The sequence below is a fragment of the Natrix helvetica genome (assembly GCF_964273705.1).
Source record: "Natrix helvetica genome assembly, chromosome: 4".
In the NCBI taxonomy this organism is placed as follows: Eukaryota; Metazoa; Chordata; class Lepidosauria; order Squamata; family Natricidae; genus Natrix; species Natrix helvetica.
The window spans coordinates 94,556,909-94,573,973 of record NC_138550.1 but is presented as its reverse complement, the minus strand read 5'-3'; the positions used below and the strand labels follow the sequence as shown (position 1 = coordinate 94,573,973).

At 44.1% G+C, this 17,065-nt stretch overlaps 1 protein-coding gene across 1 annotated transcript in view; it reads right to left on the bottom strand.

The window, feature by feature from the left end:
* GMDS (GDP-mannose 4,6-dehydratase) overlaps positions 1-17,065 on the bottom strand; it is a 278,676-nt gene that overhangs the window by 238,595 nt on the left and 23,016 nt on the right. The window contains exons 2-4 of the mRNA XM_081951541.1: positions 8,101-8,145; positions 6,618-6,705; positions 2,860-2,969 (exon numbers count right to left, since the gene is read on the bottom strand). Of these exons, the coding sequence (XP_081807667.1) occupies positions 2,860-2,969; positions 6,618-6,705; positions 8,101-8,145 (243 nt within the window). The remainder of the gene's footprint in view (positions 1-2,859; positions 2,970-6,617; positions 6,706-8,100; positions 8,146-17,065) is intronic.

Here is a 17,065-nt window from a genome sequence, read left to right as displayed (position 1 = left end):
AGAACTGGAGAAAATCATGAAATACAAAGACTTGCATATAGAAGTGGAAGGACAGTGGGAAAAGCAAGCAAGGATAGTATAGTCATAGACACCTTCAGTGCAATTGCAAAACATCTGGAGCATCATTTGAACACCATGGGTATTGACAAAAACACCATCAGTCAATTGCAAAAGGCAGCTTTACTTGGAACAGCTTACATCCTATGCTGAAATCTTTAATACCATCAAACGACAACATCTACCTATGCCAGATCCTTAGGCAAGACTTGAGAGGTGAATAAAAATGCCAAATTCAAATATCTGGCTGACTGTGCGAAAAAACATAATATTGAAAATAATGTCAGATCCAAACACTTATTAGCAAAGATTTTACAAGATTAAAAAGTACAACATCGCCTACATTCCAGGATATCAAAATGCAGCAATGGTGAAAAATATTACTATTATTGAGTGACAGAAAAATATCAATTATGAATGTATATATGTATCAAAATATAGAAACACACAGAAATGCACAAAAAAGACAGTAAAAGTATATTTTCATCTTCATTCCTTATGTTGTGGCTAAATACAGAAGAGGTAGTGATGTGGGAATTTATCTTGTTTAATTTCATATCACTCCTCGACTCTTTCAAATAATTCAAATCAGTTACATGAGAATAAAAGAAAACAAAGATGAACAGAAAGCATAAACAACATATATAGACACTTGTTAAAGAGAGTTTTGTGAAACGTTTTGCACAGAACATTCAGAAATGTGCTTAAATCTTGTAACCTGTCAAAAATTTGAAAGCTGATCTATAGTATGGCATTCAAATGCAGTCATAGGTTGAAGGGGCAGTGGAAATGACACATATACAAAACCCTCATGCAAACAGAAGTGTCAACTGTATGCTCTGATAAGTCCAGGCCAACATTTACACAAAAAAAGAATGTTGGATTGGATCCAAACCTGTTTGAGTGGAAGGGATTTCAATTTGGCAGAATATCCTATGACTAATAATGTCCCTCTTACACTGCAATATCCCATCCCCAAAGCCATTGCCTTTTTGAATATTCTAACAATCAGGAATAGCATTTAGAAGGAATGTATGGCTATGATATATAGATATAGATACAGAAAAAGCTTGATGCACAAACAGAACTACTGAACTGGAATTCAACCCATTATCTTTTATTTCTATATTGGATGGAAAATTTAATTTAATTCTTCTTAGGTGAATACTAAAGAAAACAATGATTGCACATTGTAACAATGATGTGAAACCAAATTCTTTTGCAGAATATATGAAACAAATCTAGGCTTTCCATTAATAATCAACACAAACAAGCAGGAAGCAGTTCCCGAGTCCAAAAAAGGTAAACAATAAGGTAAATAGGATTAGGGTTGAGTAATATTTGTGCATAACACTACCCTGGAAGCCCAGAACTACAGGTTTCACTGCAAAGTTGCAAAAACACCTACCAAATATAAACGTGTCTGGATAAGTCACCAAAAGTTCAATTAAAGAGTCACTGATTTGATGGCAGCGTTATTTAAGCAATAATGCTAAATTAATTATAGTAAATCATCACTGTCATCATTAACATCATCCCTGAACAACAGTAAGAGTATCATTCTTCTCATTCCTTTAACTGATTACGTTTATCTCTGGGCTTAAAACTTTTTACCAAGTTAATTGTTTTATTGTATTGTAACTGACTACAGGGATTATTTATACAATAGAAATTGGAAACTGTTAACACTGATGATGATCTAGATAAATTAAACCTTTAAATATGAGAAAAACATTTCTAATCAATGCTAAATAAAAGTTCTAAGATGTTAATGAATGTAAGATTGCTTAACTTGTGTAATTGATGCTAAGGATGACATAGATAAAAAGTTGCAAAATGCATTATGTTATTTTATAAGATCATGCTTAATATTTAATAATAAGGTCTCCGCTGTATTATTGTTGTTGTTACTGTTGTTGTTATTATGATTATGGTTATTTTAAAGTCTGTGCTTAACACTTTGATGGTCAAGAAGCAAAAGACAAAGGGAAAAACAAGGATGCAAATTTGTCAGTGGCCAGAAAGGTTGAAAGGTAAGCGGGAGTAGAACAGAGTGGTTTGCAGAACTTCAACTTCTGGAGAAGGGAAGGACACCTACAAGGGCACCCTCCCCAGAGAAGTATCAAACCCACTAGGTAGTTGATAAAACAGATGACTTGCCTTGTCATTTCCAATATAATGGAATGGTACCCCCTTAACAAAATGAGAATCTATCTCAGTTTGAAGATACTGAATATATAATTCTTCCTTGTGTATATCAATGTATTTTATAGAAATAATGTTAATGGATAATTTAAAGGTTATGCTTGTATTTAAATAAAAGAAACGCTGCAAGAAAAACACCAAGAGCACTGCTGAAACAAAAACAATGGCAAAAAGTGCAAAAGGGTGTTGTACATCATTCAAAGAATATCCCAAACTCCAATCAAACTTCAGTTAAGAAATTAACATGACTAAATAATCCACAGGTGAGTCATCCGCCTTAGCTGTATTTATTTAAATATTTATACTCACAAATCATGCTTCTGTCTGTCTGTCTATCTATCCATATATACTGTACATATGCATATATATGCATGCGCACACCAGCACCCATTTGGTATACCTTTGTTTACCTAAACCATTATTTAAGGTTTCTTCGTATTTTTACTCTCTCAGAATTTTGTTCATAGATATATGTTAAAATAAAATTTTAAAATGGGATCTAACAAAATAAGTACCGTATCAACAAAATAATACTACACTGTTGCTTACAGATAAATCATATATTTACTTTGTAAGAGATTTATTAATATTACTTACTTTAACATGACTCTGTGCTCCAAGGTTGTAAATTTCAGAAGGTTTAACTTCGTTTATTATTTTCACTAAGCAAGTGCTATCTGTCAAATCACCATAATGCAGTTTCATATCTTCAGGTAAAAAAAAAAGAGTTAAAATTCATGTCATGTGTTGCATTCATTTCTATTTATACTTTCCTAATTCTTTGAAAAATCAGCAGTCTAAAGTCTATTCTATTCTATTCTATTCTATTCTATTCTATTCTATTCTATTCTATTCTATTCCTTCTTCACCTTTGTCACTCACCAGCCCATGCATGAGGCTGCACGTGGCACCTAGGTTTCTTCAAAGACAAAATGACTCACTTGACTGGTGATGGAGGAGGTTACTCATTTGCCCTTCCTCACACTGGGTTCTCTATCTACATGGCTCTTTTGCCATCTTAGTGAATGATCCTCTCAGTCAATTGCTGGATCCTTTTGCTACAGTGAGAGCCATATGGAGGATAGCAGCCAACAGAAGCAATCATACAAGTGATGTATATCCAACTTCCATCAAATAAGTTGCATTGAAGAAGCTGCACGGGGAAGCCACATGAACTCTCATTGTAGACTGTCTTAATGAAATCTGTAACATGTGAATGAGGCGGAGGAGGAACAGCAAATACAGAAACATAGTTTAGACAACATCTGTGAGAGGAAGATGAAGGAACTGGATGACCATTAGGATCTAGGACCCTGTCCCAATTTCATACTCTTTTGTTTTTTTCACAGCTTTATTATCCATGATTCTGGTTAACAAAATTGGAACAGACCCTTGGAAAATAACAGTTACCAATATATTAGTTTGTTAGAAATAGCTAATGTTAGTAGCAAGATTGGTTCACATTTTGATATCTGATCACCAAATTCATTTTACTGCTGACATTTTTTATATTGATTTCAGATGGATATGCATAAAGGGACTTGACAGAAATTGCAATTTATATGGCCCAAAAAATAATTGTGAACTAGTTCTAATTAGTCAAGAAAATGATTTCCAATATGCTAACAAACCTACACTGCAATCCAGTGGTGAAATCCAAAATGTTTCCCTACCGGTTCTATGGGTGTGGCTTGGTGGGCGTGGCCAACTTTACGTCACTGACAGCAACCCACCAAGCCATGCCCACCAAGCCATGCCTACAGAACCAAGCCGCATCAGCCATCCACCCCAAACCAAGCTTCAAGATGACACTCTGGACTGCTGAAAAGGCTCCCTGCTCCAAGCCTTCAGTGTATCCCAGGATTGCAATGCTGAAGGCTCAACAGGAAAATGGGAAGGTTTTTTTTTTCCACCTGTTCTTTTCTCAGTCTGTGGTGACCTTAAGAAAAGGCTGAAGGCTTGGAGAGGAGGGAGCCTTTTTGGAAATCGGCAGGAAAATTGCAAGGGGGATTTTCCCACCTGTCCTCCTTTTCTTGCCTGGCCTCCCGAAGCCTCCACCCTGATTGGTTTGGGGCGGACGACTGCACAGCTTGCTCGACTTGCAAAGAAGGCTCCCCCCCACAAGTCTTCAGTGTACCCCAGGACTGCAATGCTAAAGGCCCAGCAGGAAAAAGGGGAAGGTATTTTTTACACCTATCCTTTTCTCAGTCTGTGCTGAGTTTAAGAAAAGGCTGAAAGCTTGGGGGAGAGCCTTTTTGGCAATCAGCAGGAAAATTGCAAGGGGGATTTTCCTGCCTCTCCTCCCAAAACCTCTGTCTTCTGGCAGCCAGGGCACAAAAGCAGTGAAGGGCGAAGCATCCCAACATGGAGCTGGAACCATAGAGTAGGAAGCACACTCCCAGAGTAACCGCTTCTAGAAGACTCTCTGCCCCGGCTCCCGGAAGAGGTGGCTGGCTTGAGCAGCCTCTTCTCCGCTTCCAGCCAGGGTTTGGAAACCGCAAAGGAAGCCTGCCATGTCCAGGCTGCTGTTGCCATTGGGGTGGGGTAGGACATGTTGGGCCACGAAACGCATGTCTTACCTGAGACTTGTAGCTTTGTTGCGTTCCTCGCCATTGTCTCCAGGGAAACAAGGTGTACAAAAAACCTTCTCTCGAGTTCAATCAAACGTCTCAAAGTCACGATAGGCTTTTTACACCGTGTTTCCCTGGACACAATGGCGAGGAACACAACGGAGCTGCAAGTCGCAGGTAAGATGCGTGTCTTCCGACCCAACATGCACCACCATGCACCATCTGCCACCCCCAAATTGCATCCCGAAAAGGGGCAGGTGGCTAAGCGAGGGACAGAAAGCCCTGCCATGTTCAGTACCCTTTGTGTTGGCTCAAGGAGGGGAATGGGGAGCAGCAGCAGCCGCCGTTGCCATATGCAGGGAGGAAAGCTCCAGCTCTCCTGTGCAGTGCAGGACAGCCTAGGCGACAGCAGATGCTGCTGCTCCCCATTCCCCTCCTTCCTGAGCCAACACAAAGGGGACCACAGCACTGAGTCTCCTGCAAAGGGCAGGAATTGCAAAAAGCAGCCGGTCCTGGGCAGTGCGGAGAAAATGATAGGGGCGCTTCAGCCATGTGGCTGTGCGGAGAGGCTTATGCCTTCTCAGGGCAGAGAGCAGATTGCACGAATGGGTCAGCAGAGAGCCGCAGGAAAGTGGTCAAAGAGCTGTAGGACCCAGCTCATTGGTAAGGCTGACGGTGGGCGGCCCTTGCTGGAGACGCAGCTGCTGCTCTGGAGCTGAGAGGGGCGACGGCAGAGGTGTTCCAGAGGGCAGGCGGTACACATATGCAGCAGCCCCAGGACATCCATCTGCACCCCAGGACATCCACCTGCGCCTGCCCTTCCAGAGCACCACAGCCACCGCTGATTCTCTCAGCCCCAGAGCAGCTTCTTCTCCACCAAGGGCCGCTCGCCCACCCACTGGCTGGGTCGGGCTGGACACTGACCTTGGAAGGCAAACGTGCATGGGGGACTGCCAGGAAGGCAGCGTGGAAAGCAGGCAAGCATGGCAGGGCTGCGGGGAAGGGAGTAGGCTACTGGGTCCCTTCTGCGTGGCCAGACGGCCCCCACCATGCTTGCCTGCCTTCCATGCAGCCTTTCACTTGCCTGCCTTTGCAAGCTGGCCATAGTGACTGCTGGGAAGGCAGGCAAGCATGGCAGAGCTGTAGGAAGGGAGTAGGTTGCTGGCTCCCTTCCACATGGCTGGCCGGCTCCAACATGCTTGCCTGCCTTCCACACAGCCTTCCGCTTGCGTGCCTTCACAAGCTGGCCATGGGGACACCGGGAAGGCCCTGTGGAAGGCAGGCAAGCATGACAGGGCTGTGGGCCACAGGGAAGGGAGTAGGGGAGGCAGGCTGGGACGATGGAAAGCAGAGACTGGGAGGGCGGGGTGAGCAAGCGGCGACCAGGGGACCGGTTCAGGGGTGTGGCCAGCCAGCGGTCCCTACCGGTTAGGTGACCCAGGCCCATTGTCATGTTCTCATGAACCGGTACAAACCAGTAGGATTTCACCCCTGCTGCTATCCTAAAAAGTCTTCTTACTTTGCTTTTTTAAAGGAATTAGTAGTGATATCAAAATTTCATTTTCTGTTCCAGTTGAAATGAACAAAAATTAACAAAATTATTTTATAAAGTATTTTTCAAATACTAAAAAAAGGGATTGAGACTAGACTTTAAAAAAGACATTCACATAATTAGTCTCGGCGATCAATTTCCTGTCTGACGAAATCTTAATTAAACATTAGCAGTAAAAACAAAATCACATATGCCCTCTATGTATTCCATCTTGCCTTTCAACATACACTTACTTCCTTCTATGTGAGCCTGCGGGTTCTTGTAGAGATGTTCAATCCGTCCCGTGTTAAAAGAGCTAGATCTACGAACAATTCCATGTACCTACAATTTAACAGAAGTACAGTAAATATTTTTGATATAAAGCTTCACAATGTCAGATGTTGTGAGATCAGTTTCGTGATACAGAAGTGTCTGATTCAAATAGAAAAAACAGGGAAGGGCCATAAAGATCCAGGCGATGCAATGATTCCATGACACAACACTACTGTCCAACATTCTCTTCTAAGCTGAGCTCACAAATGGCTGTGCAAAAGCTACTTAATGGAAACAACTGGATGAAAATAATGGCACCCACTTTCTCCATGTTCTTTCTCTTGTTTAATTAATCAGACATTTCTGTCAAACATCTCTAGCCTATGGAACTTGTATAACTTATATAATTATAAATGTGTACTAAAATTTGTACTTGATCTCTTTTATGGGTTCAGATTGATATTATTTACGCAGTGCTTTACTTGAACAATAAAAAGAGGGAGCTTTTTTGCTACCTAGATATAACCAATAGCAATGTTTAATTTATATCTAGCTAACCCTGGCCAAACTCAGCACTAAGTGGGATTAGACCTGGATGACAGACCACAAAGAAACCCCAGGTTTGTAAAATGGACTAGAAAGAAAAAAACAAAACAAAGGCAGTGGCAAATTATTTCCAGAACATTATTTATAGTGAAAGTACCACCAGTGAAGCAGATATTTTATGTCTAGTACCTGGCAGTTTCCTTCATTTTATTTCAGTCGCTCTCTTGTTCTTCCTTTTGCTTATGTTAAAAAGACATGATTTCTAAGTTACAAATATAAAAGTAGCAGTATCACTTTACTATTATGAAATATACTGAACAGTGTTAGAAGTAACAAAGATGGAACTATTTGTATTGGCCACGATGACAGAAACATTTTAAAGAATAGGGGAATTATTACATTATGCATATTATGTTGTTATGACAGCTAAATGGAAAGGGATCAAGTTCATTAATGAGGTACCACTTTTCAGCTTTTTATTCTGTGATAGAGTGTTATGGTACCAAAATTCTAACATTTCGTAATTGCTGAAGTACAGTTCGATTTATTTTTTCAAGGTCCCCAACTCCCACCCCTGCAAAATCCCTTCTCAAAATAAGTTAACTTTTTCCTCCTGCATCGTAACACATGAATTTAATGTAGCCTTGCTTTTTGCAGGCTGCTGTTTATCTGAATAAGCAGGAAGTGTGGAAAAACAGCTATACCCTGAGGATCGGAGGGATTCCACCATTGCAGTCTCCATGATAAACAGCACAATGCACTGGCATGATTACAGCTCATGTTTTGCATTCTTTTCAAACGTTTTGATTTCTTATCTCATGCTGAATGGAAAACATAACCAGAGAGTGACAGCAACAAGGAAGCTCTGTCCAAATTATTCCATGAGTCTGCAGTCAGTCAGCAAGACTACTCACTCACCTCATAGCCCTTTTCCAGCAGGAACTCTGCCAAGTATGAGCCATCCTAATGAGAAGATAGGAAAATGTTATGAAAATGTTAGGACCGTCTTATCTTTATGTGGAAGCTGTCAGCTTCGGTCATCTTAAGAACACTATAATTCACAAATGAACTTGTAATTAACAGCCTACAGGGAAAGTTCAATCAGTTACATGTTAATCAATCAAGAATAAGGAACTTAATACTTCAAATCACGCCTTTGTTTTTCAGCATACAGAACAATAGGCAATTAATTCATTGAGACTAGCTATTGTTGCTCACTTTTAATTTGTCATGTTGAGAAATTAAGTGTATTAGGTAAGGAAGATCTTTATGTTTTACAACAGCGTCGCAATTCACAGTTGTTGGGAGAGCAGTATGGAAATGGACTTGCGAAGAAAAAACTTAATGATCTTTTTGTAAGCATCAGTTTAGATCAGAAAGAGAGGAGATGGTGTGTGTGTGTGTGTGTAAAAAGCCGCAACAGGGTTGTGTTTGATCTCGGGGGGGTGGGGGGGTTGAGCGTAGCCAAGGTGTGTGTGACAAGTTCAACATCAATCCTGTCAGGGGCACCTTTGGTGACCCAATCACTCTGCCAGTGAAAACAGGCTCCTGAGCTCCGTTTTTGGCTGCCATGACAGCTCCATTTTCACTGGCAGAGGGTTACAGGAGGCCGTGGCAGCCGAAAACAGAGCTCAGGATCCTGTTTTTGCTGGTAGAAGCACCACAGACCAGTCCTTCGCTGTTTCCAGGGCAGCTCCAAAGGCCAGATCTAAGTACCAAAGGGGCCGGATCCAGACCCCAGGCCTTGAGTTTGACACCCCTGGTGTAAACCAAAGATACTTTGAAATATTCAGTTGGGACAATTGGGACCAGAATTTCTGTCACTAAGCAATCCAGGCATTAATTGAAACATACCAAATTGTATAACCTTTTTTTGTTGGTTAAGCGAATCATATACTGTAGTTGTTAAGCAAATCCAGCTTTCCCTCACTGACTTTGCTTGTCAGTGGGAAGGCCACAAATGGTAATCTCATGACCCCGGGACATTGCAACCATCATAAATTTATGTTGGTTACCCACTGAGAAGGCCCGGTCCTGGGCAAAAATGGTTGTCATAGCTACTAAAAAGCCAAATGAAATTTTTACCTAGTATGCCAATCTGTAGCACCCATTAAGAAACATTTTAATAGAAAGTGCCAGCTAGAAACTGACAGTCCTTAAGATCTTAATTGCTCTAGCTCAAGAAAGACTCGAAAAACAGTTATCTGTTTGGTTCAAATAAATACCACATCAAACAGTTATGCCAAGAAGTTAAAGCTTAGACGTAATTACAAGAAAACTAACACTCATCAAGAAGACCCAAGCCATAGCTAAGTTTGTCCTTAGCTAGAAAAGTCAGCAAAAGGTTCTAATTTAGACTTATTTTGAAAGATCAGATATGGCATGCTGAAAAAATGTAAGCTTCTACTTGATACCCCCATTTTAACTTCAGTTTAGGAGGGTTTTTAGGTCACCAATGTCAGTAACAGAAATTAAAACATATTATTCAGTCACTGAAACCCAATGAAGCCACCAAAGATTTCCTACTTCAAGGACACACATTGACTGGGCTCCATTGCTGGATAGGCTGTTTACTTACATAGCCAACATCCAGCAAGAGGGAAACACTCTATCATAATTGCCATATACAAAAAAATGAGACAAGGAAACCCCTAAAAATTACAAACCTATAAACCTTATTGATAAAATAGTTAAGATCAGTAGTGAAATTCATTTTTTTTTATTACCGGTTCTGTGGGCGTGGCTTGGTGGGCATGGCAGGGGAAGGATACTGCAAAATCTCCATTCCCACTCCACTCCAGGGAAAAGATACTGCAAAATCCCCATTCCCTCCTACTCCTGGGGGAAGGATATTGCAAAATCTCCATTTTCATTCCACTCTGGGGCCAGCCAGAAGTGGCATTTTCCAGTTCTCTGAACTACTCAAAATTTCCGCTACTGGTTCTCCAGATCCTGTTAGAACCTGCTGAATTTCACCCCTGGTTAAGATACATGCAAAACATCTCTCGAGAAAAGTAGATGATCGGGTGATTAAGAACACTGCAATTGAAGAAAATGTATACAGTTCAGGGTTGAATGATGGAGTCCTGGGTAACCATCATCACTTCTAGTGAATGTAGGGTTTGCTCCCTTTTCTCATACAGTAACTTGCCCTGCTAGTGTTGATGGGGATGTGTGGTTTCCTTCTTAATACTTCCTGGAATATTTTTTTCTTCTTGTTTGTCTGGGATTAATCCTTGTTTATCTGAGTATTGACTACTGGAATGTGTTCTGGTCTCTTTTCTTCTTAGTCTTTTATTGTTTCTTTTGAATGGTATATAACTATACTTTACCTCTATGTGTCCATTGATGGGCTGATACAACTGAATGTCAAGCTTTCAGTAATTCACTAGTAGTTTAAGATTTAATTTGGCTTAAGATGCAGTTTTCCAACTGAAACAATGGTTACCTCTGTCCATGTATTATGAGATTAAGGAATTTTCATCATGTCTTCTGACTATGAGTTGATGTTGATGGGATGCACCCTGCTAGTACCAATTGTCCCGATTAAACCAAACAGGAAACATTACCAGATGAACTGATTCTACTTTATTAACAGAATCTTGCAAGTATGAAAATACAAACTTCCCACCACCACTTTTAACTGCTTGATCCCTTATGGTGGGTCCTTCCTAAATATCATTCTCTGACCATGGCAAGACAAGAGCCCCTCTCCTGTCCGATTGTTTCCTAATAGCAATTCTTTCCCCAAGGTCATTCACACATTCCATTACAGCTAATCTTCTGTCTATCTTATCTAGCGGCTGTTACAGTTTTTATACTATATGTTGTAGATGACTCCTGTTTTTTTCTAATTGGGCTACTACATCTTTCGGTTTATTAAATGTTTTGAGGGCGTTAGTTGGTTTGTGCACTATGGTGATGCTATGTGGTTATAATTGTCTATTGGTGGTTTCTAAAATATTTTTGATATATGGTACCTTTCCATAGCTTGTGTTGTGCTGTGGTGAGTTGAGTGGTCAAGAATGTTTTGATAAAATTGCATGGATATCCACTTTTTTTTGGGGGGGGAGATGTTGTATAGGCTACCCATTTCATTTTTCTGATGTTCCGGGCTGTTGCAGTGTGTTTATACTTCTTGCAATAATGTTCTGACTCTTCTTGTGGAACATTGGTTAGTGTGGATTATTTTTCAATAGAAGAACGTATTAGTGGAAGAACAGGCTAGATTTAGATCTGGGTCCCATAAGAGGCAACTGCTTCGTTCTACACCACTTATTACTAAATATACAACAGATGGTAAACACCTGTTCACATCTTTCATAGATCTTAGTGGGGTACATGATTCTATAAACAGAGAGTTTTTATTGAAGATGCTGGCCAAGCTAATATGGAACCCAGACTTCATTAGCAGAAGAAGCTGTGTTTAGAAAATCAATGCATGAGACAGCTAACCATCTCTGGACTTGGGGGGAAATTAGATGTTGTAAGCTCACATGGGGGATCTTCAAGGAAAATCACTATCATATGCTAAATGGTGAGATCTTGACGTGGCTCCATTATTGCTGTTAACATCTATTCTCTCTTATACTTGTGATTTTTGTATTTTATTTTTTAATAATGAGGTTTTTTTATGTTTACTTTTTATAATTTTGTACATTGCCCAGAGTAATTTTTCGTAAAATGGGCAGCCTTATAAATTTGATCAATCAATCAATCAATCAATCAATCAATCAATCAGGCAATCAAAAAACATTCCTAAAGAAGGAGATGGCAGCCTCCTCCTGTAGTGCTGCCAAATACTTTCATCAATGTGTCCAAAAAGTCATTAGAAAATGAGCTCTACTTGAAAACTTTATTTGACTTTTGGGAACACACACGACAGCATTTATGTGTTTCTAAGCGGTCTTAAAATTGGCAATAAAGATATGCTGGTGGTGGATAGCTTCTGTCTTTTAAGACTGACTATCAATAATAAACTACCAGTCAAGTAATACATTGCCAACTACTTCTTGGTAGAATAACAATGGTGGTCTTGGAAAAATTACTATCTTTATATCTACAAAAATCTAATCGTACAGGCCACCCTTTTCGCAGTAGCCCTCCATTGAAGCAAAACTTGGATTTTGAAGAAGCAGGACAGAAACAGTATTGATGACATTGAACTTTGGAATTGGTGGCAGTCTTCTGTGAATACCATGATTAGCCAAGGAAACAAACACATTGGTCATAGAAAACACACATTTACCCTGTATGCCAGAATTGCTTATTTAAATTTACAACAAAATCTTCTAGTTAAAACTTTCACAAATGTCATTGATTCATAGTTCTTATACCTTCAGATTAATTTAATGTAAAAAACATTTTGTGGTATCATTTTATATAAAACAGCAAATAAGTTGGACCCAATATTTATGTATTTATTTATTTATTCACTCACTCACATGTTGCCTATCAACAGTTTGTAGGAGGCTTACATCCCATCAATAAAGTCTCTCTCTCACACACACACACAAATCCAAAACAAAAATTTTATTCATCATGTGTTCTCTCGTTTTCTCTCTTTCCCTCTCTTCCCTGCTTGGACAAGTCTCTTCAGTTTCCTTGGAAAGATTTTGGAAGTGATTTGCCATTGCCTGCTTCCTAGGGTTGAGAGAGAAACCAGTTGGCTTTATTTCCCACAACATTTCATATCTCTGATGGCTTGGTAAATGTGAATAGTTTCATTAATCTTCTGCAATGTGACACTGAAGACTATTCCAGAGTTAGGAACTCGCTATCTATACTTAGAAGCTTAGCTTCCAAGTACTTTATCTCTAATACCGTGTTTCCCCGAAATTATGACATGTCCTGATAAAAAGACTATGCCATATTTTTCCTGTGGGCAAAAATATACGCCCTCCCTAATAATAAGCCCCCTGGACAACCCCCCACCTCCAACCAGCCAGAGCGCCACTCACCAACCTAGCAATATCCGGAAGGCACAAAGCCGCAGGAGCTACAGGGAGGGGGGGGCAAAGGCACTCACATTGCCTGATGCCTTTGGGATACCGCTAGGTTGGTGGGTGGCGCTGTGCCCAGCTGGAGCTAGGGGTTGTCGGGCAGCTGCTCTCAGAGCAGCCGCTTGGCAACGCCCGTTTCCAGCCGGGCAGAGCGCCACTCACCGACCCAGTAATATCCCAAAAGCACTAAGCCGCGTGGTGCTCTGCCCGGCTGGAAAGAGAGGTTGCGCAAGCACTTGTTCTGCCTCCAGCTCGCGTGCCTCCCAGCCTTACCATGCCCAGCTCTCCCTGTAGAGCTGGGACAGGGCGCCGCTGCGGGCCTGCTGCCGCCGCAGCCCCAGTACACCGCTGCCACCATGCTCCAAGGATAACCGACTTCCAAACTCCGGAGATCCACTGCCAAATCTTCCGGCAGCGGCCGCTCTGGGATTACGCTCTATGGTTGTGGGCTGGCTTTTGTAAGACTCTGGTGGGACAGAGAGTCTTCCCGCAGCCAGCCCACAACCATAAAGCGTAGTCCCAGAGCAGCCAGTGCCGCAAGACTCGGCAGCAGTTCTCTGGAGTTTGGAAGCCGGTTATGCTCGGAACATGGTGGCGGCGGCGGCAGCAGTGCTGCAGCGGCAGCGGCGCCCTGGCCCAGCTCTGCAGGGAGAGCTGGCCATGGTGAGACTGGGAGGCACACGATTTGGAGGCAGAACAAGTGCTCGTGCAACCTCTCATTCCAGCCGGGTAGAGCGCCACGAGGCTTAGCGCCTTTGGGATATTACTGGGTCGGTGAGTGGCACTCTGCCCGGCTAGAAAGGGGAGTTGCTGGGCAGCTGCTCACGAGCGTGGTTACATGGCGGCTTTGTTGCGCTGCTGTGACAGCACAACATAGCCATTTGCACCTGAGGCTGTGCCCGGCTCTTCAGGTGCCCGCTCGCAAGAGAGCAGCCACCGGCAACCCCAAACCAATACCCCCCCCCGATAATAAGGCTCAAGCAAAAAAATTTTTGGGGGGGGGGAAGAAAATAAGACCCTGTCTTATTTTCGGGGAAAGAACGTTGGTCTTACCTGAACGTTTTTTTCGGGGGAGTGGAGGGAGGGGTCACTGAAGGGTTATTACAGCCTGATTGGTCCATTTGACTGAGAGAAAACTTCTTAGCCTTCGGCTTCTCCCGTTGGCTCCCAGTTTCCGCGATGTCAGGTCAGCGTCTGCATGATGTAAGAAGACAAGGGAAAGCCGCCCCGGGCCACCCGATCCTACCCCTCCCAGACCCTGTCTATCTAACTAGGGTGGGAGAGTGACCCCTCCCTCCACTCCCCCGAAAAAAACGTTCAGGTAAGACCGTTCTTTTTCCAGTAGAGTGGAGGGAGGGGTCACTGAAGGGACATACCCACGCTACGTCCCAGGGAGGGAAGACTGGGTCTCAGGGGGAGGATCGGCCACCACCCGCTGGAGAACCCTCCGCCCAAAGGATGCCTCGGCCGAGGCATAAGCGTCTAAACGGTAGTGTCTTATGAAAGGAGTAGGGGAGGCCCAGGTGGCCGCGCGACAGATGTCCTCGAAGGGCGCCCTTGTGGCCCAGGCCGCTGAGGAGGCCGCACTACGAGTGGAGTGAGCCGTAATCCCCGACGGGGGAGATTTACCTGAGGCTCCATAGGCCTCAACGATGGCCAACCTGATCCACCTCCCAATAGTTGAAGACGAGACCTTTTTGCCTAGGGAACCTGGGTGAAACGAGACAAACAACGCCTCGGTCTTACGAATGCCCTCCGTCCGCTTCAGATAAATACGGAGGGCCCTGCGTACATCCAACCGATGCCACGCCTGTTCTCTCTCCCTTGTTGGATTGGGGCAAAAATTTGGTAGGACAATTTCCTGGGCCCTATGAAACAGAGTATTGACCTTCGGAATGAACGAAGGATCTAAACGCAATACCACCCTGTCCTGGTGAATCATGCAAAGGTCGCTTCTAACAGAAAGGGCCCCCAGCTCAGAGATACGCCTGGCCGATGTAATGGCCACTAAAAATACTACCTTCAGTGATAGGAGGCGCATGTGGACCGACCTGAGCGGTTCAAAGGGAGACCCCGTCAGAGCCTTCAAGACGATGGTAAGATCCCATGTAGGGAACCTATGGACCGGAGGCGGACGGATGTTGGCCGCCCCTTTAAGGAACCTCTTCACCAACGGAGAGCGAGAGAGGGTAGAGGGACCCTCCCCTCCCAATATAGTGGCTAGGGCCGCTACCTGTCTCCTGAGGGTATTATGGGACAACCCATCCTCTAATCCTTTTTGAAGAAATTCTAGAACGTCTGGAACCGTGGCCTTGGCTGGATCCACCCCCCTGGGGCTACACCACTTCGCGAAGGCCGACCAGGTGGCGTTATAGATCCTCACTGTGGACGGTTTCCTAGCTGCCTCTAAGGTGGCTATGACCCCCGATGACAGCTTCCTCCGTTTCAGCAATCCCCTCTCAAGAGCCACGCGGTCAGATGCAGCCACTGCGGCTCTGGGTGAACTAAGACTCCCTGATACAAGACTACCTCTTCCGGTGGGATTCTCCAGGGATCTACGACCGAGAGCTGGACCAGGTCCGCAAACCATGGCCTCCTCGGCCAATATGGGGCTAACAGAATGACGGAAGCCCTCTCTGTGACTACCTTCCGAATGGTTCTGGGAATGAGGGGAAGGGGAGGGAAGGCGTAGAGGAGACCCGGAGGCCACCGGGTCCTGAGAGCATCCGCTCCTTCTGCAGCTGGGGTCTTGAATCTGGTGAAAAATCTCGGCAGCTGCGTGTTGCTGGGGGAGGCAAACAGGTCCACAAGGGGGTTGCCGAACCTGAGGCAGATCTTTCGAAACAACTCTGGATCTAGCTGCCACTCGCCGTTGTCCAGAGTCGCCCGGCTCAACCAGTCTGCCTGGTGATTGGACGTCCCCGCAATATGTTCTGCCGCAATGGAGGCCAAGTGTCTCTCCGCCCATAGGCCTAATGTCTGTGCCTCCCGCCAGAGGGCTCGGGAATGAGTCCCGCCTTGCCGGTTTACATGAGCTTTCGTCGCTACATTGTCCGTAAGTAGTAGGACATGTTGCCCCTGTAGCTGGCGGTTGAAGTCCGGAGGGCCAGTCTCGCGGCCTTGAGTTCGAGCCAATTTATATTGTGTCTGAGGTCCGAGGCAGTCCAACGTCCCTGGGCCATGTCGGACCCCATCACGGCCCCCCAGCCGTAAAGGCTCGCGTCCGTCGTGACTTGTACTCTCTCCGGCTCCCAAATAGAGGCCCCCTGTCGCAATGCTGGGGACATCCACCACTTGAGCGAGCGTCTCACTTCCGACGTTAAGCGAAGCGGTCGTAGAGAGTTGCTCAACATTCTCCTTTGGGCTGGTATTAAGGCCCACTGAAGGGGACGCAGATGCAGGCGGGCCCAGGGAACTATCCCTATGCAGGATACCATCTTCCCCAGGAGTCGTGATAATGTCAGGGTGGAAACGGATCTTTTTGCCCTGATTGACCTGATCAACTGCGTCAGACTGTCTAAACGGTCTGGGGACAGGCGGACCCACCCCGACTGGGAATCTATCACTGTCCCTAGATGCAGAATCTGTCTGGATGGGGATAGATGGCTCTTGGGGAAATTCACTGAGAAGCCTAGTGTCTGGAGCCATTGGATGGTCAGCTGGAGGTCTGCCTTGGCCCTGGGAAGAGACCCTGCTTGCACTAAGACGTCGTCCAGGTAACACTGGAGCCTGACTGGGATGGATCTCAGGTAAGCGGCCAGTGCCGCCAGGACTTTGGTGAACGTCCGAGGGGCCGAGGCCAGGCCGAATGGCAGGGCCCGGTACTGATAGTGTCTGCCTTTGTGGGAAAATCTCAGAAATTGACGGTGAGACCGAAGGAT